This window comes from Alosa pseudoharengus, unplaced genomic scaffold (genome assembly GCF_046254945.1).
Source record: "Alosa pseudoharengus isolate Yale_2024_CS ecotype anadromous, Long Island Sound unplaced genomic scaffold, YU_APseudo_1.1 YU_APseudo_1.1_scf_8, whole genome shotgun sequence".
NCBI classification, from domain to species: domain Eukaryota; kingdom Metazoa; phylum Chordata; class Actinopteri; order Clupeiformes; family Clupeidae; genus Alosa; species Alosa pseudoharengus.
The window spans coordinates 20,957,192-20,985,035 of NW_027468870.1; the positions used below are offsets into that span (position 1 = coordinate 20,957,192).

Below are 27,844 nucleotides of genomic sequence, written 5' to 3' on the forward strand. Positions count from 1 at the left end.
CTTGCTTCAATCATGATCTATACAGATAAAAGTGAATTTGTTGAGGTCGCAGGGCTAATTTCAAACTGTCGTCACAAATTACATATCCCAGAGACCCAGAAACTAGGCCACAACCGTATTTTTTCTTGGCTTCGTTTAGCACACATTGTAGGGCACTTAGTCATGCTTTTAAATACTATCAGCAACATTTTTGCTTAGCTCTGTATATACAGAATAGCATATATGTCTCCACACAGCTGCTGGTATTTCAACATGTTTTTTTTTCTTTTCGCAAAACCAATACATTTAGGCTGGTTGGCACTCAATTAGCAGTGCCTAAATTAGTTCCAGTCCCAAAAATGTTGCCAAATATTTTTTTTATTTTTTACTTTAACGTTATGACTTTAAACAGGAATACAAATGTATTGTCTTGTTCCAATGTTATTTTTCATTGTTATGTTTTTATGCTCCATGTCCTTTAGTTTGTTAGTGTGTTCATTTTTTTGGCTGCCTGTTAAGTTAGGGTGAAGGTTTTCCCCAACAATGTAATTTCCAATAGTAATCATTGGTTCCAGAGTACAAACTGGCAGAAGGTTTCTCTTGAGCCGTGGGCCTTTTGTGAAATACTAACGCTTGCTTGGTGTTCTGCCTTATCTCCTGGCCCAGCTGAGACCTTTTTTTGTTTCAGCAACTCATTGTTACGTTTCTCATTCAATTTGATCGTGAAATTCCATAGGAAAACGTCATTACCGCAACTGTATCAGATATTATTGTAAATATCATAGAAAAATGGATAATTAATGGATAAGTAGCAGTATTATAAGAGGTGTATAAATGGCTTTAAGAATGGAAGGCGACACAGGAGGACTGGACATTTTTGTTTGTCTGTTTGTTTGTTTTGTTTGGCGTTCACCACTGCCAGTGCCTCACCTGTGGCAGTTGATTTTATGTTCTAAATGCTTTCAAACCCCAAGTCATGAGAAGAGAAAAGGATTTTTTGTGTGTATTTTTTATGAAGCTGTACCATACAAAGCTGATGGCAACACAGATACGTTCCATTTCCTGTAATTATCTCATGATAAAGTTGACTGACATGAAAAATGTCACATTTTTATTGAAAAAAAAGAAAAATGCTGCACAGTTTTAGTACATATATATTGTATATGAATTCAATCATGATAATAAAATTGTTATTATATCATGACTGATAATAAATGCGTGTATCATTTGGAATTTGCATTTCGTAATTGACTCCTGTTCTTGTACAACACCACAGAATGCTGTTAAATCTTCAAAAAAGTGATACACTTTTAACAAACAGATTTACAATACAGGTGACGACAGACAACCCAGATGTGTGTTTTTGACCCTATGACCTATATTGTTACTTTTTTTTTTCAATAATTGAGCCAAAGCCAGCTCAAGTCACATCTGGTAAGGCTGACAAATGGTGTTGCTGCCACCTGAAACGACTTAATGGCAACTTCTGCCCTAATTGCTGCTTTGTTTAACACATTCACAGACAGTAAGCACATATCTCTGACTGCAGCAGACCCAGTCAGGAAGAGAAGTCTAATTATTTAACGAAAAAGCAATAGATTGTAATGAAACTGATAAAAACTCCAAACTAAACCACCGCTGGTGGTGCTGGGACAATCCATCCGGGATGAATCCAATCCATCACCCCAAGTGGCATCCAACCAGAGATGATAGTTGGGCTTATCAACAGCCATTAAACGTCTGCAAGTACAATTGTTGTCTTAGCCAAAACACTCTGGTCATGAAGAACCATTCCTACTGCTGCTTAGCTTGGCTTATTTGTCAGCCAGCTAGCTGTTGAATGTGTAGAATTGTTTGAGTCAGTCCATGTTGTCAAGTGATGCAAAATCCAAAACTGACAAAAGACCAAGTTACACACATGCCCGAAAACACGGGATAGTGGTCCTGGCCACAACTTCAGAGAATACAAATGGCAGGTCACAGGTCACAAATGTTGTCCGATCGACACCAAACTTGACACACAGATCTTCAGACCAAGCCTCACAAAAGTTATCCCATTGTGTATTCATAAAGCGCTTGCCCGTCACAGCCAATTGAAATCAATGGTGAAGCCACCAAACAGGAAGTGAGCTCATATCTCAGCAACTCGTTCATGTATTAAAACCAAACTTAATACATGGACTTCAGATCCCAAGAAATGTGGTGACCTTTGACCTCTAATAGCCATTGCAATTAGAAAAAATGCATTTTGGCTTGTAACTGTTGATGTGTTTGGAATTAAAACGTACTAAGGGTGTCTGTTAATACTCAGGGAGATTTTAAGTCTGAAAAATGCCAACTTGTGACGTCAACGTAATCGATCCGGCCACCATTGGATTCTGTCAAAAACACTAAAAAATGTCACAGGTAACAAATTTTGTCCGATCTACACGAATCTGGCACAGATAATCTTCTGACCAAGCCTCACAAAAGTGTTGCTTTTTGTAGCCATATCTAAAACTGTTCGTCCGTAACATCCAATCAAAATCCGCGGCGAAGCAGCCAAACAGGAAATGAGCTCATATCTCAACAAACCCTTTCATGTATCCATAGACTGTACATAAACTACTGTTAAGTGACATAGCAGGCAGCAAGATGTAACCGTTAACTAGCATAACAGCTAATCTTATCGTTTCATTACGTTGGTGACATACATCGTTCGAGACAAGAGATGTAGTCCACTGAACAGATTCGCACAAAACCAACATAACTTTTAAAGTCTATCGAAATAACAGTACTTTCTTGACGTGAAAAATTATCTTTTAAATTCACACACATCACAATTCAAACGGGACCAAAAAATATTAAAGGGGGCATTAACTCCCGTTCATATTTTTTTGAAAGATAGGTCTCATGGACCGGAAGTAGAAGGCCGTGACTTCGGCTCTCTATAGACCTCTCCAGAATAAGTCCCGCCTGCTAACTTCCGTATCCATCCAACTTCCGGGCGTGGATTGTCTATGGGAAATAACATGGTGTTTTGAAAGATCGTACCTGTCAAACTCTGTAGGTGACAAAGTAGAAAAAGCTGCTGGGCAGATTAGCCTACACACTTCTGCCATCTAGTTTCCACTGGATTTTTTGATTTTCGGTGCCGTTTAAGTAGTATAGTCTATAGTATACTACTTAAACGGCACCGACAATCAAAAAATCCGGTGGAAACTAGATGGCAGAAGTGTGTAGGTCAATCTGCCCACCAGCTTTTTCAACTTCGCTACCTACAGATGTTTTACCGGTATGATATTTCGAAACGCCATGTTATTCCCCATAGACAATCCACGCCCGGAAGTTGGATGGATACGGAAGTTACGGAGGCGGGACTTATTCTGGAGAGGTCAATTGGCGGCAAACAGGAAGTGATCTTATAGCTCAGCCATTCTTTGGTTGCTAGACATGAAACTTGCAGTGACTGCTTACAGCCATGTCTGATGTAACAGCATGTTACTTGCTTCTCTGCTTGGCCCCCTCATTGCTGCTTGCAGCTATATTGTCTTTATATTTTTTCTGTCATCAATGCAAGTTTATGCATGCCATGCATGTCCTGTGTCACTGTGCTCAAAAGCCAGTGAAACTAGATGTACCGCGTAGCGGTACAAAATATGACCGCCGCTCAGTCCTGCACATCCATTCCGCGAAAATAAATCATATTAATGAATTTGTCTCCATCTTCTACTCCATCCCCCACTCTTGAAACTTTTGTGTATGCTTGTTTGGAATGTGTGTTTGCACACATTCCGCACACAAAGTAGCCTACTGGCGCTGCAAAGGTGAATAGATTTGTTTCTGGGCCAAAAAATCTGTAACATTGTTATAAAACCTTTAAAATCTCTAAACAATCACAAGTAGGGCAGTTCATCATAGTCCATCCATTGCAACTGGACTGATGAAAGGTACACCTGTAGGCTACATTGTATTTGGGAAAAGCAGAAGGTAGCAGCATAATGTATTTATTTATTTATTATTAAACTAAAACAATCCCTGTCAGTTCCATGCAGTTTTCAACAGCTATCAAGAAGAGAGGTCATGTCATGGATTTTTGTGAATGTTTCTTCTTCTACATATGCATAGGTTTAGTCATCTAGTTCAAATTATATTCAGCTTTATTGTCAATGCACAAATTAAATACCAGTAGTCTAAAACAAAATGCCGTTTTACCCAGTGGTGCAAATAACTAACATGTCCAAAAGGGCCTTCATGAAATGCGTTGCGAGACTGTTCATACACATTTTAACGGGCAAAGTTGAAGAGCTACTCTCCGTTATTGTTTGTGCAAATAATATGCTGATTCATGTTCCCTTGCATTTTGCAACCATGAGGTCCATGGTTAAGCTCAATCTTTTGACGCAATCTTTTGATTTTCACCCAGCCTAGTCCATGGTAGGCGCCCGATAGAAATATTGTTTAATTTTGCGATTGAGATATCCACGCACTGGCGCCCCCCCCTGCGACGTGTTCGCCCCCCGGTTTTAGAGCTATTCTAAATGCAAAAATGCATAGACATTGCATGACAAAACCGTGACTGTTAACAAACTATAAGCTATATAAGGTAGGCCCTATGCTAGGCCTATTACACAACACAAATTGTCACCAGGCTATGCTGGCGACCCAAATAAAATCTCCGTTGGAACCAATGGCTTACACCTTACAGTATCAAGCTGCCACCTCTTGGCGAAAAGTTAATAGTTTTGCATATCAGTAGTAATACATTTCACGTAGCTGTGAATCACGGAAAGGGCGAATGAAGTGGACACTTCTAAATGGAACCCAACCCACTGTACAGTAACTCAAGGTCTGTGGCTAAAGCAGCCATAATGAAAGCGTTATCATTGTTTGGATACTTCACACACACGTGTTTTTTAATCGCATAGACTACAACTACCAAGCTGGAATCAAAGCACATCGACTCCCCTCTCACACCCTAAACATGCACTTCGAACAAACAAAAAGCGCCTCAGTCTCACGGAATAGCCATAGGCAAAACTGTATCTGACCGGTGTAACGTTGGTACTAAATCATCCATCGCAAAGAATGATTTTTGTAGCACGTGCAACAAATATGTGTAGGTACAGCCCTGCCCTGAATACATCTCAACGTGCGCTCTAAAACATCTGGTTTAAATGGAGATGTAGATCATCACGGGATCATAGACAGGTTATCTTTCAGGTAGCCTAGGCCTATATATTTTCCATTAAAAAACCATCACGTAGCGAACGTGTTGTGGCTAACTCACTTAGCTCCTGTTAGTAGCCTAGGTTATGGTCATAAGCAAATGAGATGACAGTCGAAAGATACAATTAGTGCTGTTATCGATTTGCTTGGTAGCCTATAAACGCATTTATGGTTTTCTACAAATACATCAATAATCAAATTGGCCTCCATCACTCAACCATGCTAACGGTAACATTATTTTACCTACGTTCTGCTATTGATAGGATTAACGTAGCCTACCTGCAGTAAAAAACAAGCATGTCCGATAAACATTCTCAGATTTATTTCGGCTTCAAGAGGAAATGGGAATTACATTTCATGCAGAAATCATCCTACCCTTAGACGTTCTCTGCGGTAAACTACTGTAGCCTACAGTCTTGTCCTTGTAGGAAGCATAGTGTCTTTCCAACCCACTTTAGATTAACTTCCAACAAAATTACGTCTCACTGCAACGATGCGCCATCTAGTGGACAAACGACTACTTATCGCCAATACTGGAAATGCAGCCATGATGATGATGATGAATATTTATTTTGGCTTTCTTTTAATCCTACTGAATTTGTAATTATGTATCAGCCGTTCTAATACCGATAGTATGTGGGTGCCTGTGTGTGTGTGTGCATGTGTATATGTGTGCACCACCATCTACAGGCCAATGAGTGTAGAGTCACTAAATGTACACATAACTTAATTTTTTAGACCCCCCCATGGATGAAATTCTACGAAACTTGGCATACCCCCAGAGAATGTCAGGTTAATCATACACATAAAATTTGGTGCAGTTCTGAACGTCTTTACTGAAGAGAGGGGCGATTAAAGCAGAATGATATTGCATTTTCATTTTTTACCGGGGGGGTGCAAATCACAAATGAGTGATTATGGGCTAAGTTGATGTGGGCCCTTGAGACCAACATACCATAAAAATTTCTTCATCCTCGGTGCCACGGTTCAGGTAGTTATTTAGGAAAAACTGCATTTTTTGGGTTTCGGGGGGCCCAGCGCGGAGGGGGAGTGGCCCCCGGGGACCAAACGAAATTTTTCCGTAAAAGTCTAGTGGGGCTACATACCCACCAAATTTCAAGTGCCCCGGTGTTTCGGTGCCCCGGGTATCGTTGACCAAAATTTCAGGAAGTAGATGACGGAAAAAAAAAAAAAAAAAAAAAAAAAAAAACTTTGACAATCCCTATATGACCGCTTCGCTAGCTTCGCTAGCGGCGGTCATAATTATGTTATTGGGAAATTTCATTCTTATAGGCGACTGGTTGAAAAGACAAAGAGTTGTGTGCGACTTCATAGGCCTGTGTCAAGTTGCTTGTTTTGAATGGCTCCCTACACAAAATTAACAGTTTGGTTATTAATAATATGCCATTTAGTATTGAATCTAAGGTTTTAATATTTACTGTTTTACTTTTTACACATGTTTAAGCTATGTGCCATCCTTCTCTGAGCCTGTGCTCCAACCTGGTCACCCCATCATTATTTTTTCTCCCTAAAATAGTCTTTCTTTCTTGAGAGACTGTAATGATAGTCCGGACTCCAAAGTAGGATATATAAATCGTGATGACATTATAAAAGCATACAGACTGAGCGGCTGGATATAATCCCCACCACTCTAAACTAGGAAATAGTTTCATCCTGGATCTCCCCTATGTTAGAGAGTGGTCCGCTCCCTCTAGCGGAAGTGCGTGCACTCAAGCCATAGAAGACAGTAAAAGAAGGTTCAAGCGCAGCCTTCGAAGAGAGAGCGAGAGAAAGTGTTTCTTTTACTGTCTATGGAGGAAGTTGATTCCACCTGGAGCAACTTGACGTGACTTGTCAACGTACGGAGAGAACCGAGTCAGACCCCAAAATGAGGCGGAAAGAGAAGAGATTGCTGCAGTTTGCTGGTTTGCTTATTGCAGCCCTTCTTTTTTTGCCTAACGTGGGGTTGTGGTCTTTATATCGAGACCGAATGTTTGAAAACTCGCCCGAAATAGTTGAAAGACCGGGCGACATCTCCTCCCACATGCAGGTATGGCTTACTTATACATTCCTTGTGTGAATTGTTTATGTTGAAGGGGTAGAGACGTGTTTGTAAGATAGGCTACCGCTGTTGTATTGCTATATTGACTTAAATTTCCCCTGGGGATCAATAAAGTATCTATCTATCTATCTATCTATCTATCTATCTATCTACTTGTTGAAGTCTTCGTGCTGGGTGTCTCCTCGAATCTTAGTTTGTTTTACCAAGGAAGCTACGTAGCTAACGCTATGCCAGAGACGCTTGATAAAGTTAACTATAATCTTTGGCTATGCTTTAGTGATGAGTAAACTGGCATGAGTTATTGCATCGTAGTGATCTCAGCTTCAGTGACAAGTGTTGGCAGTCTTGCATAGGTAGAACTGTCATACCCAATATATTGACAAATTGACAAATTAGTTCAGGAAGTCATAATCGCTAGTGACACGACACTCTTGCCTATTTAGTCATCTCGACATGGCATTATAGCTCGATGTTGTAAGAGTAGGCTATTTTGGCTCGCACACACAGTTCAATTGTTTTGCCTAAGTGACAGGCCAGCTAAAGTATGGCACGACAAATGTACATTCAGAAGTACTAAGTGTAGCCTAGTGTTTGTTCCGTTTAGGGAAGATCTTTAAGTCGCATCATGCATTGTCACTGTAAAGCCAACTTTCGTGTGAAGTTTTAATCTGTTGGATGTTTTTTTTGTCTTTCTCATGAATTTAATCATACGCTCAGAACTTCATCAGAGACATTAGATTAGTTCAGGTTGCCTATTCTATCGTCATTGTTTAATTCACAAAAGGCTTCACGTTGCTGTCTGCTTTCCATCCAAAATTATTTAGATTTAGTTTTAAGAATTGAGAATTTAGAGCAATTTGCAAACAGGGTGATAAGTCAGTGGTGGGGTGCAACATTAGGAAGTGTAGCAGGCATGAAAGACTATTTGTACACATTCACACATAGTTGCTTTTCCTCTGCCTGATTGCCTGACGGGGCGAGTATACAATGTGCCTTAAGCTAGCACTGTTTTGTGTGTGTGTGTGTGTGTGTGTGTGTGTGTGTGTGTGTGTGTGTGTGTGTGTGTGTGTGTGTGTGTGTGTGTGTGTGTGTGTGTGTGTGTGTGTGTGTGTGTGTGTGTGTGTGTGTGTGTGTGTGTGTGTGTGTGTGTGTGTGTGTGTGTGTGTGTGTGTGTGTGTGTGTGTGTGTAAGACAGGGACCTCTGTGTGTATACAAATGTGTGAGCTTCTCTGTATGCCTCTGAGCAGGCACGTTCCACTCCAGAGAAGCTACTGTGGCCAAACGAGACAGGTGCAGTGCCTGTAGATCTAAATGCAAATCTCTCTCTCTCTCTCTCTCTCTCGCTCTCGCTTACTCTCGCTTCGCTCGGTCACTGTGTCCTTCCACACCATGTAATCCGGATAGACATTTTTAAAAATGTCTTGTCCTGGGGCCAGACAAACCGTATGACACAAACATTATCTGTCATAGTGAAGCAGGGTCCGCCTCTTCTGCAGTGCACACATGGCCCTGACCAGTATATGGCCTCACAGGGAATTAATTAACAGAGGGCCTGGCCACCTGCTTTATCCAAAACAGAAGTGAAAATGAGATAATGGCTTGGATTATTTATCACTGTGCTCTTTTCACATTTGTCATGTTCCCTCAGTCTCTCCATAGCCTATGGGTTAGTATTTATTGGACACGCACGCACGCACGCACGCACGCACACACACACACTATTTATGGTCGGTGACAGAACATCTTATATCATGTTATTGTGGCCAACCAATTCAAGCGTAGCCTTTATCAGGGTGTTAAGTAAGTGACTAAACCAAATTTAACTAAATTCAAAACTAATTGAAAACAAAGCTGTTTAGTTGGTGTTGGTGGGTTATGGGTTAATAGTTTTGTGAATATTCTCGATTTAGGTCATGATAAATAAGGATTCAATTGTAGAAATCTGAACGTTCTCTACTTCATTCCCTCTGCTCTCTTCATTCCCTCTTCTCTGCTTCATTTGTCCAATCTGTGGACAAATGTACATCCAAATAAGCCTACAGCTGACAACGCGCAAGGTGACTTGAGTTACTCACTGCTCGCTCTGTTCAGACAATCTACCAGCTGGGGGCTGCGGACCTCTGCAATAAGGATAAATGGGAGAGATTAGAGATTACACAGCCTCTAAAATAGATCATTTTCTAACCTCGGCCCCACCAAGCTGTCAGCCAGGCGGCCTTAATCTCACGCTCCAAGATTAATGCATAGTACGCTGTGCTTATTGATACATGATGAACAAACTCTCATGTGTGGACACTGCCTCTATCCCTCTCTCTCTCTCTCTCTCTCACACACTCAGTCACATACTCTCACACACACACACACACACACACACACTCTCGCACCCGCACTCTCGCACCCACACTCATAGATGCACATAGACACACATTTGCTCACACAAATTGTTAAAGTACAGCACGGGCTGAAAGTCGGATTGCAGAATGAAAAAAAAAACATTGTGACCGCACTTATCACCGAATATAACGGTCTGTAGTGTGTAGGCCTATACATGAACATAATACTAGGTAGTACTACAAACAATTTATATAAACATAAACAGACATAGTGCCCTTGAGTGTAGTTTTCCCATGTGGTAGGGAGAGTGGGATTTGCTTGCCATAGGCATCTAAACTGACCTACATCTCTGCAGCGTAATTGAGGACAGTGGACGTGTAGTACTACTTCATGGGGCCATTTGGTCATCTGGGGGATTCACCATGTTGTCTGCCAATGCCATGGCTGGGTTAATGGTAAGCTGCCACATGTGGCATATTGGTTTTGATGAAACTGTGTTCAGTCAGAATTAACCTAAAATGATATGGGACGCAAACAAAATTCTCAAAAGAACGTTTCTAGGGCAAATGATGAACAGGGTGAATATTATATAGTCCACAAGTGACCCAATTGAAAATATAAGCTAATGAATGATAATAGTCATGTGTCAAATAACTGTGTCAAAATTATTACATATCAATCGACCACACTTTTTTTGAAAACCTACCATCCACTACATGTTAGTAGTTCCAAATTGGTCTGTCATCATACTCTTGTCAGGTGTCCTGTTCACCTTTAATTACCATGTCTATTTAACAACGCAGCTTTAATTGCCATGTCTATTTAACAACGCACCTTTAATTACCATGTATATTTAACAACATACCTTTTAATTACCATGTCTATTTAACAACGCACCTTTAATTACCATGTCTATTTAACAACTTACCTTTAATTACCATGTCTATTTAACAACACTCACTCTTGTTCATGTTCATGGACTAGGCATGTTCTGGAGATAACACTCGGAAATCAATGGTCTGGTATATGGATAAAGTCAGTGATGACAGTGGTAATGTGTACAGTGCTATGGTCATCTTGAGTTTTTGTGATTGTGTACAGAAAGTTAGAGTTGACTCTTATTCACTGGCCTCTTGAGAGAAGTCTCCGGTCAGTGGCGGTCTAATTCACCGGAAGCATCTGATAAGGAGAAGGTCGGTAAAGAGATAGCTGATGGACTTTGTTCTCTGGAGGATAAAGTGTGTGGCAGAGATACTGTGAAGCTTTGGTGAGGATTGTGGAGATTAGGAAAGCAATTTGCGTGTACACGTATTGTGCGCTAATGATGTTGACAAAAACAGCTCGCTATGGGTAAATTTGGAAAGTGCCCAGCTTAACATCCAATAGCATCTTTCTTGCATCAGCTTAATGAGAGCCTTGCAACAGTTCAGCAAGAGGTTTTTGTAGGCTACAGTGTGTGGACTGAAAGTACTTCAGAATGTAGAGTTGTCTGCTGGTGTTCTCCTTAAAGAGAATGAATGAGATTTGTTTCAGCTAGAGCGTCTCTCTAAATTGTCTGATATCTCTCGATGATGTAACAGAATGATATGTTTGTTAGCTTTACAGTGTGCAAGCACTTCAAAGGAGTTTGAGAGCTACCAGCACACTTCTCTGCTATCTGAAGTGAATGCATGCCCATTGTTTCAGCTCTTGGTGTCACTCGAAGTCGAAGAACACCAACATTGTCTGACAGAATGATTTTAATGTTTTTAGCTTTCACAAGATTATTATTGAGTTTCAGTTTCAAAACAATTGTCAGTTTACAGTGCAAGGTGATTGTAAGCACAGTGTGACTAGCATATGGAATCTTTAAGCTTTTGATCCCAGAAGTCAGTCCATGAGTCCCAGTCCATTAATTTCTGCCCTGGATACAGCGTGTGTCAAACATATTTGCTGGAGGTCAAAAGGTTGCCACACTTGAGCTCTTGTCCATGAGATAAACGTTAAGCTCTACTACATGAGATGAAAATGGAACCGGTTGCTGGTTCCCCTGATTTGAAAGTAACGGCAAATCCTGTAATGGGAATGTGCGATTCTGAGATTCTGTCAAGCAGGGGACGAGCAGAGCCCATCGCAGCTTTAAATGTGGAAAATGTGATTCACCATCTAGTAGCGCAGGTCTGTGTGTGATTACAGGATAACATTGCAGCCTTGTGGGATTTTTTAATCCATGCACTTCAGAAAACTGTCTGCAGCCAGGTCAGATGCTAAGCAGTTAGCTCTACACATAGATTATAGAATACCTCCTCTACTACCCAAGTTCACTCCAGGAACCTGGGTAAAGCTCAGAATGTTTGCAAATTACTGCATGTCGTAAATGCTTTATATCCCCACCTGTTGAACTCACACTCAACAACTCTGTGTCTGGTGGTGATAAGACCTGCTTTTGACACGGCAGTCCATCTCTGAGACTGATGAGTTTTGCACAGTATTTTTCGACCTACTGTTATGTTTTAAAAATAAATGATTAAGATTGTGGTAAATATCGGCTCAATGTTTTTACATTCATTTGGGTTTTAAGCATAGTTTGGAATGACTGACCGAACAATGACACTCTTTTTGTTCATGAAACTCAACATGTAGGTCAACAGAAGATTGTATTTACCCTTGTGGTGAGAAATAGGCTACTGGCCGGCTGTAACAGTACAGCTTTGATGGCCTGTATCTGTGTGTTCTGCGGGTGTATTGGCACTGTGCTGAAAGGGCCTGTGTTTGCTGTGGCTGGCGTTGGGTAAATATTTGTATTTGATTGTGTGTGTGTTTGTCTCTGGCTGCAGCAGGCGTTGCGGAGGGACGGACTGCGGAGGAAAGACTGGCACGATTACGAGACCATCAGAAGGGACGCAGCACGAACAGGTGTGGAGCCCGTTTCGCCCTCCGCCCTCGGGTTTACAGCCCCTCTTTTGTTTGAACTGTATAATGCAATACATTTTACTAAGCATAATCTTTTTCCCAGGCTGAAGTGCAACAATGTCAGTAAACCTAGTTTAAATCGTTAGAATCCTTCCCCATAAAATGCAATTAAGTAACTTTAGTTCTAATCTTTAAGAACCTTTGTGTGTAGCAATTTGTTGTAAAAGGCATTATAAATACCTTCAATAATCTTTTGTAGAATATTCTTATTTTGGAAAACACAGTGACGTTATAAATGATGTAAAGGCTGTAAAGCGTTTGCAGAGAGGAGCATCAGTGAGATTCTTTCTCATGTTTGCTGGTGGGCTCACAGCTGGTGCTGTATGCACAGCTTGGTCCTCTCCCTGATATTCTGGCGGCCTGATATTCTCCTCATCTTGGGGACTCTGAATTCGGTAGAATTTGGACCCATAGTTTTATAGATGCGAAAAATAGCAAAAGGATACTTTGTGAAGTGTGAAGTGACCGAAGTTCTCAGATGTTTTTTTCATTCAGCTGGTCTGCTTGTGTGTGTCTCATGCTTACAGCCCGACAAAGAATGCTAGGCAAAGAATGCTAGGCACTGAAGCCTCTTTATTTTATTTGCATTTCTTTTTTTTTAATTTGTTTTCTTTTATTTGTTTTTCATCACAAATGACAAGAATGTGATCTGTTAAATCAAATTTGTTCGACCCTCTGACCCTCTATGCTTCATGCAACTGTGTTTTAAGTGTTGAACTGTTGAATTGACTGCTTTCATTTGTGTGTGTGTGTGTGTGTGTGCGTGTGCGTGTGCGTGTGCGTGTGCGTGTGCGTGTGTGCGCGTGTGTGTGTGTGTGTGTGTGTGTAGGTAATGGAGAACAGGGTAAACCATTTCCCCTGACGGATGCGGATCGTGTGGATCTGGCGTACCGCGAGAATGGCTTCAATATTTACGTCAGCGACAGAATATCACTCAACAGATCGGTACCTGACATCCGACATCCAAAGTGAGTCTGAGCTTGTCCTCGGTCACCAACATTTATTCCACTGGCCAGGCCTTAGCATTTGTCCAGGACCGAATCCATGGTCCCATCCATGATCCATGAGTTTTAAATGTTGAATGTTTTCGCTTTGTTGTACACAACAAAAATGTATTATATTATGTATTGGCTTGCCCTTTTGGCTTGCTGCTAATTACAAGATGTCACTGTTACCTGAACTGAAAGCTACTTGATTTCTTCAACTACAACATTCACACTTAAGCTGAACTGTGCTGATTTTGGTATAGCAGTATAACTGTGCTGGTTTGGTATAGCTGGTGTGATGTATTGCTTAAGTAATTAACTCATGTTATGTGTCATAGTGAATAAGCATCTTAATATTTCAGCTGTTAAGACTAAACTGTACTCGGAGAAGCTCCCAAACCCAACTGCTCAACTGCTGTGTCTTCATAGCGAATATGTGTACTTATGTGCATGTGTGTTAGTTATGTGTGTATTTACTCTTGTCTCTGTGTTATGTGTGTCTGTTTCAGCTGTAAGACTAAACTGTACTCTGAGAAGCTTCCAAACACCAGTGTTGTGATCCCCTTCCATAACGAGGGATGGTCATCGCTGCTCAGGACTGTCCATAGCATTCTCAATCGGTCACCTCCACAGCTCATCGCAGAGATCATTCTGGTGGATGACTTCAGCGATAAAGGTCTGCACCCGTAATGATCCGAGCAAAAAGGACACACACCCACACACCCACACTCACCCACACACCCACACACCCACACACACACACACACACACAAACACACACACACACACACACACACTACATACACTACATACATACATATACAGAAAGATTATGCAGAGATTAATGTTAAAATGCTGAATATTCCCTGAAATTTCATCAAAAAATTCCCAGCAACACCTTCTGGGAATACCAGTCCAGTGAGGCTGTGAGCAGAGAAATCGGATATGACCGGGACAGATTATAAAAGCGTAATATAGCACGGTGGCATTCAGTAGGTCAACAGGCTGAACACGCGAGTGGAAAGTGATGGATTAGGCCAGCATAGTCTGTGTGTGTGTATGCGTGTGTGTGGGAAGTGATTGCTTTTTCATTAATCAGATGGTTGAATCTTCACAGATGCATGGAGTAGGTCATGGATTACTGGTTTAAAAAATGGAGTGAGGCGTTGGAGTTGAACGCTCAGAGTTGAAAAGTGATCTGGGCGTGCTTATGTTCCTCAGTGTTGATAAGTCAAAGATAGGTTAAAGATAAAGTTGATTGATATTTAACAGACACTTTTATCCAAATGATATTTAACAGACACTTTTATCCAAAGCAACATGGACTCGCAGCTGTGTTTTTTGGAATCGAACCCAGGCCGACCAATTGTCAGGCATTGATGTTTATGCTGCTGCACCACACTCCACAAATAAGTGACAGAAATATTGGTGGTGGTTTACTTGTTTGTTGGTTACAGCTTTACTTGTTTGATACCGTGTGTATACACACACATTGTATGGTACTATGAATGTATTTCAAACAATTAGACCGTCACCAAAACAAGTCATGAGGGCCCTTGAGACCTTCTTATAATGTTACCTGGACTGTCACTGGACTTCAACACGCACTGCCAGCAAGGAGTCTAAACCCCAACGCTGCAGGCACAGGTCGTTAGTGTCCGTAGCAGTAGCTGTGTGTGTGTTCGGAAGCTGTGTGTGTGTGTGCGGTAGCTGTGTGTGTGTGTGCGGTAGCTGTGTGTGTGTGTGCGGTAGCTGTGTGTGTGTTCGGTAGCTGGTGAGTGCGGTAACTGTGTGTGGGGGATAGCTGTGTCTGTGCAGTGAGTAGACCTCTGCAAGTGTGCAGGTTGAAGCATAGGCCAGTGCGGTGCTTGAGCTTGCAGTGTTAGACTCACACCTTGGTCTAGGGGCACCAAGCATTAGGGCTGTGCAATTAATCGATTAATTGTGATTATGACTTCTAACGATTATGACATTATGTCTGCATTTCAGGCTTATATGTCCCGGCGAGAGTTTACCAGGTGCCATAATTCAAAATCCCCATGTTAGATAAGATACCGGATCTCAAAGATGGCAGCTTTTTTGTAGGCTAACTTCAGTAGTCTATGGAATGTTTATACCAAATTGTTCAAATTTAACCGTTCAGAGGAAATAGATTCGCCACGAATGTTCGCCACTGTTTGCCGAATTTTAACGTACCTCACATACTTGACCATGGTGGTGGTAGCCCATCGGAGTTCTGCCTCAGATCGTTTCGAGTTGGGTCCATGCACACACACACACACACACTGTATCACTGCTGTCTGGCACTTTTCCTAAGTCAATGAAAACAGCTGTTGTAAAGCCACTTCTCAAGAAGAATAACCTGGATGCCTCCATGCTAAACAATTACAGGCCCATATCCAATCTACCTTTTATTGGCAAAATTATTGAAAAAGTAGTCTTTAATCAATTAACCACCTTCCTAACATCAAATGGGTATTTTGATTACTTTCAGTCTGGTTTTCAGGCAAATCACAGCACTGAAACAGCTCTCATTAAAGTTTCCAATGACATACGCCTCAACACAGATTCAGGTAAAACATCAGTCCTAGTGCTACTGGATCTTAGTGCAGCATTTGACACTGTTGATCACAATATTTTACTACACAGACTAGAACACTGGGTTGGATTTACAGGCATAGTTATCAGCTGGCTAAAATCATATCTACAAGAAAGGAGCTTCTTTGTTGCCATCGGAAACTGTACCTCAACACCAACGTCCTTGACCTGTGGTGTTCCCCAGGGGTCGATCTTGGGGCCACTATTATTCAACCTCTATATGCTCCCACTTGGACAAATCATTCAAAATAATTTGATTTCATATCATAGCTATGCAGATGACACACAAATTTACTTAGCTCTATCACCAAACGACTATGGTCCTCTTGAATCTATGTGTCAGTGTATAGAATAAATCAACACCTGGATGTCTCAAAATTTTCTTCAGCTGAACAAAGAAAAAACTGAAGTAATTATATTTGGTAAAAATGAGGAAAGACTTAGGGTTGCCACTCTTTGACACAAAAGGGTTGAAGGCAAAGGATACTGTTAAAAATCTTGGTGTATTAATTGACAGTGATCTAAATTTCAACAGCCACATGAAAGCGATAACTAAATCAGCTTTTTACCACCTCAAAAATATTGCCAAACTCAGAGGGCTGATGTCAAAACATGACTTAGAAAAACTCATTCATGCATTTATCTCCAGCAGAGTTGATTACTGCAATGGACTGTTCACAGGCCTTCCTAAAAAGACTATTAAACAGCTTCAGGTGATACAAAATGCAGCAGCTAGGATTTTAACAAAAACTAAAAGAACTGACCACATTACTCCAATTCTTAAGTCCTTGCACTGGCTTCCAGTAAGTCACAGAATTGACTTTAAAGCACTATTGCTTGTTTATAAATCAGTAAATGGAGCAGGACCTAAATACTTGTCAGACATGCTTCAGCAGTACACACCTTCTCGTCCTCTCAGGTCCCAGGTGAAAAACCTGCTCGTAAAACCTACAGTTAGAACTAAACATGGTGAAGCAGCTTTTAGCTGCTATGCGGCTCAGCTGTGGAACCAACTTTCGGATGACATCAAAAAGGCCCCAACTGTAGCCAGTTTTAAATCTAGACTTAAGACCAAACTGTTCTCAGATGCTTTCTGCTATCTGTGCCGAGTTACAAATTCTGAATCTGCCTTGATAATTATTCTACTTTGTCTTTTATTACTTTTTTATTACTATTTTTTTTTTATTACTTTTATTACTACTTTGCCTTTGTTTTTGCTTACTAATTATTCTTTATTTTTAAATGATTTTACCATGTGTCTTATGTTTTTGTTTTTATTATTTTACCTTTTAACTATTCTTTGACTATATTGCCCTTCTATGCTTTTATTTGTTATTATTGTTTGGTTTTGTTTATGTAAAGCACATTGAATGACCTCTCTGTATGAAATGCGCTATATAAATAAACTTGACTTGACTTGACTTGACTTGACACACACACACACACACACACACACACACACACACACACACACACACACACACACACACACTCAGCCACACACACACACAACACACACACACACACACTGGCCACTGATGCGCTCCTCTGTTTCCCTCTTCGTAGAGCATCTGAAGTCTTCTCTAGAGGACTACATGGCTCGGCTGCCAAAGGTCCGCATCCTGCGCACCAAGAAACGGGAAGGACTGATCCGGACACGTCTGCTTGGGGCGGCTGCGGCCAAGGGTGAAGTCATCACCTTCCTGGACTCACACTGCGAGGCCAACGTGAACTGGTTGCCCCCTCTGCTTGGTGCGTGGTCCCCATCCAGGTGGCCACTGTTCCAGTGGCATACAGTATTTTAAACATCAATGCAAACAGTATTTGCTGGGAGAAGAACAAATTAACAAATCTTGATAGATTTGTTGAGATTTAACTAATAAGTCAATAGTGTAAACTAATAACTGTTTATAGCGGATGATGTAATTGTGACATTGTACATATTTGTTTATTTCTCCTTAATACTCATTTCTCTGTGACTCTCTGTCAACAGACCGTATTGCCCAGAACCGTAAGACGATCGTGTGCCCGATGATCGATGTGATCGACCACGATAACTTTGGCTACGAGACGCAGGCCGGGGATGCCATGCGCGGGGCGTTTGACTGGGAGATGTACTACAAGCGCATCCCCATCCCCTCAAAGCTGCAGAACAGCGACACCAGTGAGCCCTTTGAGTGAGTATTACTGACCCTCATGAGTCCTTTGAGTGAGTATTACTGACCCTCATGAGTCCTTTGAGTGAGTATTACTGACCCTCATGAGTCCTTTGAGTGAGTATTACTGACCCTCATGAGTCCTTTGAGTGAGTATTACTGACCCTCATGAGCCCTTTGAGTGAGTATTACTGACCCTCATGAGCCCTTTGAGTGAGTATTACTGACCCTCATGAGTCCTTTGAGTGAGTATTACTGACCCTCATGAGTCCTTTGAGTGAGTATTACTGACCCTCATGAGTCCTTTGAGTGAGTATTACTGACCCTCATGAGTCCTTTGAGTGAGTATTACTGACCCTCATGAGTCTTTTGAGTGAGTACTGACTGACTGACTACAGTGAGTCCTTTGAGTGAGTACTACTGACACCAGTGAGTCCTTTGGGTGAGTACTACTGACTGACTCCAGTGAGTACTACTGACTGACACCAGTGAGTCCTTTGAAGTGAGTACCACTGACCCCAGCGGTAACCATCCCTACAGGCAGAGATCACGGTATTTAGAAAAATCAAGGGGATGGTCTATTACACTCCTCAACATTAGACAATGACTACATCCATTGTTATGTTATTATATATCCATGGTGATGATGGTAGATGTACAAGGGAAAGGGAGGATGCCCCCCCCCCCCCCATTTATATCAGGCAGGATGCCATTCCCCTGCTCCCCCTTCAGCCCCAGTGATAATATCTGCACATTTTTCTGTTGTTTCATGTGGTTCTACAACTGAACGAGTGATCTCTCTAGCATTAACCCTTCAGCCAATAACTGTCAGAATGTTGGAAATTGAACATTCTAAAGAATATCAGGGTTCATTCAGAGCCTAGGCTCTGGATTCATTGAATTCAATATGGAATTTTATAACCTTATGTTGTTGCGGAACATAATCTTCTGTTAGAATGTTCAAATCACCCCTGCTGAACTAGCACACTAGGAACAGACCATTGATTGAAACATTGATTCAAGTTGAACTACTTTTGGTGACACTCAACAGTGTAATTTGCATATTCTACTGATACAACCAGGCCATGGGTAATCACACTGCTGACATTACTAATCACTTAGCAATCAGTTGGAGATCACTCCGGATGTTGTGTGATGTTTTGCCAAAGCCACTTCTTTATATATCAGAGGGATTTCTGCGTTTCAGCTCCTGTCCCAACGTGAATTATCACAAACTGACCTTACCTTCAACCTGAACTTCTATTGGCCATGTGCTTTGATTTCTTTGTTCAGGACAAATCTGAATTGTTGAGTTGTGTGTGTTTCCCCATCCCAGTCAAGCATAAACAAACAAATCATCAACAGCAACAAAAAAACACCTGCAGGTATAAGCAAGTTATGCTACAGAGAAAATGGGGGACAGTACCTTGTTGCCACTGTAAATAAAGCATTGTAACATTGAGTCACCTTTTATCAGGGTGTTGTTTGGGTGGCCACGTCCGTCTGCCTGCACATGAGTCAGATCTTGGGCAGCCCTGCAGGACTGACTCTGTGGTTATCACTCTTCATTCTTTCTAGGGCAAAAGTGAATTTATTTGTAGAAAAATGTATCAAGGGAGAAGTGACTTCGTATGTAAACAATAACAGTCAGAACAGTGTAAAACCAAAGGGGAAAAGTTACCTTTTTATATAAACAAGAACAGTCAGACCCGTGTAAAACCAAATTGTAACATCTGCCATGTCCAGATGATCATGCTGTAGAAATTTGAACCCAATTTGAATCCAATTACAGTGCCCCTCTCTCACCTCCCAGGGAAAAGAATAATGAGAGAGGCTCATAAAACATACCTAAAAAAATGGTTAAAAACAAAATAGTAAAAAAGTGATGGATGATTCCGTGTATAATTCTGTCAACACTGGTGACACTCTGCTGCTGGTCTGTGCGTGTGTGTGTGTAATAAAGTGATCCATTTTGAAATGTTTGTGTTTGACCCTGTTGTATGTCTCATCAGAAATCCACTGAATGATTTGTGTTTTTTTTTCTGGATGATTCTGTGGATAATTCTGTGACACTCTGCTAGTGTGTGTGCGTGCGCGTGTGTGCGTTCGTGCGTGTGTGCATGTGTGTAATACCAATATGTGTTTATGTCCTGCAGGTCCCCTGTGATGGCTGGCGGTCTGTTTGCTGTGGACAGGAAGTGGTTCTGGGAGCTGGGAGGATATGACACGGGACTAGAAATCTGGGGAGGCGAGCAGTATGAGATCTCATTCAAGGTAACACACACACACACACACACACACACACACACACCAGGATGGTATTGCACGATTCAGGATTGCAGAATTAAGCCAATGAGTGTATTGAAAAAAATCTGACTTTGCACATTTTACTACTATTTGTCAGTCTTTACAGCCTACATTGATGAGAAAGCTCTAGACATAGCATGGAATAGAGCCGATTGCTTTATAATAATAATCATAATCATAATAATACATTTTATTTATATAGCACCTTTCTCAGACCCAAGGTCACTTTACAAAGTCAACACAAACAGAGCACACACAGAGCAAGACAACACAAAAACAAACAAAGAAAAAAAATGCATTTATAATGAGTCTATGCAGTGGCGGGAGATGAGAAGTGACACAGAAAGGTCTTGAGATGAGCTTTGAAGACGCTTTAGTTTGTTTGCCAGTCATGTTGGCTTCAGTTTATGGTACTGTCAACATCACTGTGTTGTGTCCCTCTCTCTCCCGCTCTTTCTGTCCTTTTTTCAATCCCCCTTCATGTAAGGTGTGGATGTGTGGGGGTCGAATGGAGGACATCCCCTGCTCTAGAGTTGGACACATCTACAGGAAATATGTGCCATACAAGGTTCCCGGAGGTGTCAGCCTAGCCAAGGTAAGCACACCCTTACACCGTGTCCTAATTGCACGCAATGCGATTACGTTTCATTGTTTTCAATTGAAGCAAACTAACGGGACGAAACACGACGCAGTACTGTACAGCGCGATGTGGCGAGACATTTTGAGTAGAACATTTGGCGGACGCTGCGTCTCTTTATCTTTTCTGTCGCTCTCATTGTTCTGCTAATGAGTGAATGAGAAACATGACTAAATAAAAACGCCATATTTGACAGATTCAGTGTGGACAGAGAGCACTTAGGGCTTCTACACACAGTTGCGTTCCGTCAACGCATGCCAATGGGTGTTCCCGACGGTAGCTATGCAAATGACTTGAAGTATAACCGTAATTTGATTGGTTAGTGCCGTCCGTCGATTGGCTTGATTGGCCGGTGCCGTCTGTCGGTGCAGCAACAGCTGAACTTCTCAACGCGAGCGGCGGGAGAAACGCGACGCAACGGACCCACAATTCAGTGCGGCAACGGATGACGTGAGCCCATGTAAAGTGAATGGGATGCGTCTCCAGCACTGCAACGCACGCAACTGTGTGTAGGAGCCGTCAGTGCTATGTTTCATTGTGGCGCTCGCATGCAGTTAGAGTAAGCTGTTACTTCTTTACTAAAGAATAGTAGTTGTGACTTGGCCATTAAACAGTACGGGCTAAGTAAGGCGGAGTGCTTTTTCTCAAGTTCACACAGGCAGCTCTCTGCTGCCTTTTGGCTTCATTCAGATTCAGGTCACATAATTGTCATAATCCCAGCACCACACACAGCCATTACAGGAAAATACATGAAACGGTGTAGAATATCATTTAAAGTGGGAAAGCTTTTGCACACTTCTTTTTTGAGGAGAGGTGCATTGGAGATGACCATAGGTCGTAGATCAGTGGTTTTAGAATAGATCCCGCACACTGTCCATTCCGCATGCAAATATTTATTAGAATATAATACAGGAATTTACCTGATGAAGGTCTGAGACCGAAACGTTGTGTTTTATTCTAATAAATATTTGCATGCGGAATGGACAGTGTGCGGCATCTCTTCTAGAATGTAATTTAAAAAAAAAAAAAAAAACAGATTCATGGACTGTAAACAGGGTAACAATGTGAATGCACAACACTGTCTCTGCGCGTGTGTGTGTGTGTGTGTGTGTGTCTCTGTATGTATGTGTGCGTGTGTGTGTGTGTCTGTCTGTCTTGCGGGTCGAGCAGCGGTAGTGGCCAACCTGACAATCAGTCAGCCCAAATTCCATTCCCAAACCTACCATTGCGAGTCTGTGTCTGCTAAATATCAGTTACTCAGTAACCTCTACTTCTCCTTCTGTAGAACCTGAAGCGTGTGGCTGAGGTGTGGATGGACGAGTATGCGGAGTACATTTACCAGCGCCGGCCGGAGTACCGACACCTCTCTCCCGGAGACACCACCGCCCAGAAGGAGCTGCGCTCACGGCTGCACTGCAAGAACTTCAAATGGTTCATGACGGAGGTGGCGTGGGACCTGGCCCTCCACTACCCACCTGTGGAGCCGCCCGCTGCAGCCTGGGGACAGGTACGCTCACTTGCAACACTTAACACCATAGGCCTGGGGCAAATATGTTAAGTTACGTTACGTTACGGGTTTCGCAACACTAACACCATAGGCCGGGGGCAAATATGTTACTTTACGTCATGGGTTTGCAATATTGAGTTGTCTGTCCGGTGTACATCTTTAACTAAGACTGTAATTGCAAATTAAAAGTATGACATTAATGTTGTGTTAACATTGTGTGTGCATGTGTGCAGCTGAAGAACGTGGGCTCTGGCTTGTGTATGGAGACCAAGCACTTTGCCTCTGGCTCACCTGTGCAGCTGGAGGTGTGTGGCAAAGGACACGGAGACTCCGGCTGGACCCACGGACAGGTGAGGAAATTGGACACCAACACACACACACACACACACACACACACACATGCACTCACACACAGTTTATTAAATTCAGAATGGGGACACATGCACACACATACACTTTATTAAATTCAGAATGGACACTCACACACACATACACTTACATACACTTTATTAAATTCAGAATGCACACAAACACACACACTTAATTAAATTTGGAATGGACACTATCACACACAATTAATTAGTGTAAATACAGTGTACAAATATAGTGAATCTATCCTTAAATTAGTTAAAATATGCTCTCGCTCAAAAAATATGATCATGACCAATTATAACATGGTCCAAAACAATAGGAGCATTTAAAACAGTGTTTTATTTATCATTTATCATTGTCCCCTATGATTAAAAATCATTACCCCAGAAGGATCTATCTGGATCATGTCTGGCAGTGACAGTTTATACAGTAGGAGTGTCTGAGGCTGTGTTAACATTATCAGTACCAGGACACACAGTCTGCCACAAGGGGGCTCTGACTAACATCTGAGGTGCATTATGAAAACATATCGTGTCAGAAACACATGGGCTGTGTCAAAAACCGCATACTTCCACCAGTACACTTACCGCTTACTTGCGTTGTGCCCACTTTTCGATGGTTAGTATTGTCCCAATATCTGCACTATATACTTAAACACTATTTGAAGTGTGCAAGTAGGTAATTTGAGACACAGCAATGGGGCTGGGTTTAAATCTGCATACTTCCGTCAGTACATTGCTAGTGTGCACTGAGCACTTCCGTCCGTAGTGACCACGGTTTGAGACACAGCCATGGAAATATAGTAATAGGCTTGGTGACCTGTCAGTTCATTGAAGTCATGTGATCCTATTTTTTTAGCTCATTTTTCTTTCCTTTGCATTACTTTTGTATTAAGACATTTACCCACCTCAAAAACACCACCATGGCCCAGCTCAAAGATGTCCAAATGTAATGATGGGGGGCTGCAGGGAAAGCCCTGTTCTGTGTTGTAAGTGAGGGTTCTAAGGGAAACCCCGTTCTCTGTGTTGTAAGTAAGGGTTCTTAGGAAAAGCCCTGTTCTCTGTGTTGTGAGGGCTGCAGGGGAAGCCCTGTTCTGTGTGAGGGTTCTAAGGGAAGCCCTGTTCTCTGTGTTGTAAGTGAAGGCTCATGTGTGTCGCTGCAGGTGTTCACGTTTGGCTGGCGTGAGGACATTCGTGTGGGCGACCCGCTGCACACCAAGAAGGTCTGCTTCGACGCCATCTCCCACAACAGCCCCGTCACGCTCTACGACTGCCACGGCATGAAGGGCAACCAGCACTGGCGCTACAGGAAGGTAGCTAAAGCTTCCATATCATGCTTTTATAAACATGAACTACAGTATATAAACAGTACTACATTATATATCATGTCAAGATGATGTTGAGGGTTATAAGACATTTACAGGCCCACCTCTTGTATGGTTATTTAGGTGTTCTGTGCTTAATACAAAATTAATTGATAGATCATTGCATTTTTACTAGTACTTGTTGTTACAGGGGGTATCTGGGGTTATGGTTAATTTAAGGTACTAGGTTATGGTTTGAAATGTCTTCTAACCTATTACGTCCATGAGAAGTTAAATGTTGTAAGTACACTGTAATTAAGTAACTGAACTGAAAATGGGACTCTTGTTTTTATTGATTAAAGTTTTTTTTTCTCCTGAGGTGTCATCCAAATACAGGTGGGAGGGATATTTTAGTTAATGTAAGCTTGGCTACCAGCAGCAGGGTTAATATAGGGGAGCTTATGGTATTAAATGAAGGGCCTTCTCTTCCATATGACTAGGACATGTAGTGGGTAATACATAATGCAGAAAGGGAGTTGTTGAAGTACACACATCTTGTAAACTTGTTTTATGTTTTAAAGGTTGAGTTGTTTTTTTTTTTTCTTTCTTTTGTTCGTTGTGGTCACACTATGTAAAGTATTGTTTTATGTTTTCAAATCACAACTCCAGTTTGGCCTCCTCTGTCCTCCCTCCCTCTCTGCAGGATAAGAGTCTGTACCACCCCATCAGTAACAGCTGCGTAGAGAGCAACGCTGCTGAGAAGCGTGTGTTCATGAACACCTGTGACCCCCTCGCTCCCAGCCAGCACTGGCAGTTTGAGAAGACCAACTCCTCTGTGCTCGAGCGCTTCAACCTCAACCAGCACTGACCAGAACTGATTGACCAGGACTGACATGACCAACCAGCAATACAAAGTAGTGCCGAGCGAGACAGTGGACAACACAATGGGGATGGGGGAGTGATGGACAGGGCGTGTTTATTAAGCGAAGACACCAGGTAAGATTGGTGAATAATGGACACTGCTCCGGCTCGCCCAATCAGATCCTCCCATCTCCTCTGACACGGTCGGGCGCTGGCTTTTCCACTCGGGTTTGTCCCGTGTGTGTGTGGCTCTTCCCACTGATTGGTCTCTCGGCTTCATCTCCATGGATGTGTCCCTCAACATGTGGTCCTGCCGTTTCCTTCTTCTTTTCGAGGAGAAGACACTTTTTTTTGATCACGGTTTCTCCTCCATGGCCCCAAGACCATCTTTTGATTTCCTTATTGTGTTTTCTGCTACCTTGTCCATCCTAGTGTGTCAGTATTGATTGACCACACAGAAGGTGGGCATTGTGTACAGTGGATGTCAAGGTTTTTCTCTTCATTTTCGCTAACCTTTCCTTTCCTACAGTATGTGTTCCTTCCATGCAGTAACCCAGCCCAGATGCCAACACGTGAGTTTGAGGCCCTCATAGTGGCCTGAAAGGGTGTTTGTCTCTCCTTTTATTTACTTTCCTTCTTTCTTCCCTTCCTTCCTTATTCCCTCCATTTTCTCTCTCTTTCCCAAACAACATGGCGGTCAGCACCACAGAAATGGGGCACAGAACAGTCTAGAAAGATGAGGATGGACGTCATACTGTATCTCCATCAGGTCTTGAGCCTTCATTTCTGTCCCAATTCCCAAGGCTCGGGTTTACCCTAAATCTGTGTCTGTGATAAAGATGAATTCAAAATCAAAAAACACTCTCGGTATCCCATTACTCTGATGTGTAGTGAAAACAATGCAAGGTTTTTAAATGGCTAGTGAGGTAGAATGAAGCCACAGTGCCTTACAGCTTATAAACAGCTTCAGCAAGTATGCTTTCTCTGCAGTGGAGCACACAAGGTGTGTGTGTGTGTGTGTGTGTGTGTGTGTGTGTGTGTGTGTGTGTGTGTGTGTGTGTGTGTGTGTGTGTGTGTGTGTGTGTGTGTGTGTGTGTGTGTGTGTGTGTGTGTGTGTGTGTGTGTGTGTGTGTGTGTGTGTGTGTGTGTGTGTGTGTGTGTGTGTGTGTGTGTGTGTGTGTGTGTGTGTGTGTGTGTGTGTGTGTGTGTGTGTGTGTGTGTGTGTGTGTGTGTGTGTGTGTGTGTGTGTGTGTGTGTGTCTTGCTTTATTGAGTTTAGAGGGTCTACATTGGTAAGAAACACTGGCTGCATCTCTTTATAGAAACCAAATTGGTTATGGAAAGAGATTGTGGAGCGATCTTAAAGGTCTTGCAGAGACATATGGAGGGGCAAAATGGAGATCAGTGTCAAATTGATGCAAATCCTCTAGCTGGTTTAAGTTTTAATTCAGCATATGGAGAAGACCTCAGACAAAAATAGTTTTATAGATCTGTATCTTCTTTCCTCAGCTGTGCACATTCATGTTAAGGTACAGTTATCCTTCAAGTGGAGAAGATGGAAACTAAACTGGCATATATTTTTGGTAGAAACTTACTATATACAGCCTGGGAACATGGAATTCACAGAAAGAACTGGTCATTTTTTAAGAATTTGATGGGTTATTACATTATACATGTAAATTAAACAAACAAAAAAACAGGCTGTACATTTTTGCAGTGGTCTGACAAAAAGACTTTTAAAATCCTGTATACCACTGGAATAATTGTAAATTATATTAATACAATAAATGTTAGATTTTTTTGTGTTTTGAATTATGGATGGTGACTTGCTTCCCATTTCTCCTCAAACTCATATGCTAATTCTTCCAGTTTTATTAGAGCAAGGACAATAATGGCCACTTCAGATGCAGAATGAGATAATTAATGATCTATTTATACAAACATATTGTTTACAAGATGGCATTATCACTTTATTTGATTCAGAATTAAACATGTGGGTTTATTCACAATACATCCAGTTGGTTTTGGAAAGCACAGGACATTCTTGTCAAGATTTTAATGTATTAACATGTCTTTGTTTTCTAATACATTATAATGTATAAGATGTAAACATTTGAAGACTTTGACTACAATAATTTGAATACCTTTAGACATCGCACCCCAGGTTGGCCATTAGATTTCATGAATGGAACACACAACTATGTTCTTTGCATAAATTGGACAAAAAAAAAATGGCAGTTATTGTTTACATGTGTCCTGCATTGCATCTTTCCATTTCTTTGACCGAACTGGTTTTGCTCATTTCTGTGAATTGAGTCTTTTTTTTTTTTTTTTACCTTGCAACCATTCCACTACATTGGATAACTTCTAGTATAGTTATGTTATGTTTTATTTTATCAGTGCCTGATGACATTCTGATGAATTCATTATCATCCTCATTTTGTTTTTAGACATCATAAAAAACTAATTGTACAGAGTTCTTATCATTCAATAGAAAACATTATGCACTGGAAGTTTACAGGAGGAAAGAACAAAATTCAGCATTATAATAGATACTGTGTTGAACCAGTGTGTTTAACCATT

The 27,844-nt window shown here is 41.6% G+C and overlaps 1 protein-coding gene across 2 annotated transcripts; it reads left to right on the forward strand.

Moving 5' to 3' along the window:
* Positions 1-6,944: 6,944 nt before the first annotated feature.
* galnt10 (UDP-N-acetyl-alpha-D-galactosamine:polypeptide N-acetylgalactosaminyltransferase 10 (GalNAc-T10)) lies at positions 6,945-26,331 on the forward strand. Of its 2 annotated transcripts, none has more exons than XM_076275039.1 (12): positions 6,945-7,237; positions 12,400-12,478; positions 13,365-13,503; positions 14,031-14,197; positions 17,686-17,871; positions 18,113-18,296; positions 20,432-20,549; positions 21,070-21,177; positions 22,505-22,726; positions 22,960-23,076; positions 24,261-24,410; positions 25,105-26,331. In XM_076275039.1, the coding sequence occupies exons 1-12, from the start codon at positions 7,076-7,078 to the stop codon at positions 25,267-25,269; spliced, it is 1,797 nt and encodes a 598-aa protein (XP_076131154.1). In that variant the 5' UTR covers positions 6,945-7,075; the 3' UTR covers positions 25,270-26,331. The 2 variants fall into 2 exon arrangements, with proteins under 2 accessions (XP_076131154.1, XP_076131155.1); XM_076275040.1 differs by having other exon boundaries at positions 12,403-12,478.
* Positions 26,332-27,844: the final 1,513 nt, after the last annotated feature.

Excerpts from the sequence above, each read along its gene's own strand:
- galnt10 (XM_076275039.1), top strand. The coding sequence starts at position 7,076 with ATGAGGCGGAAAGAGAAGAGATTGCTGCAGTTTGCTGGTTTGCTTATT. Across the intron at positions 7,238-12,399 it reads ACATCTCCTCCCACATGCAG|CAGGCGTTGCGGAGGGACGG; the intron begins GTATGGCTTACT and ends CTCTGGCTGCAG. Across the intron at positions 20,550-21,069 it reads AGTATGAGATCTCATTCAAG|GTGTGGATGTGTGGGGGTCG; the intron begins GTAACACACACA and ends CCTTCATGTAAG.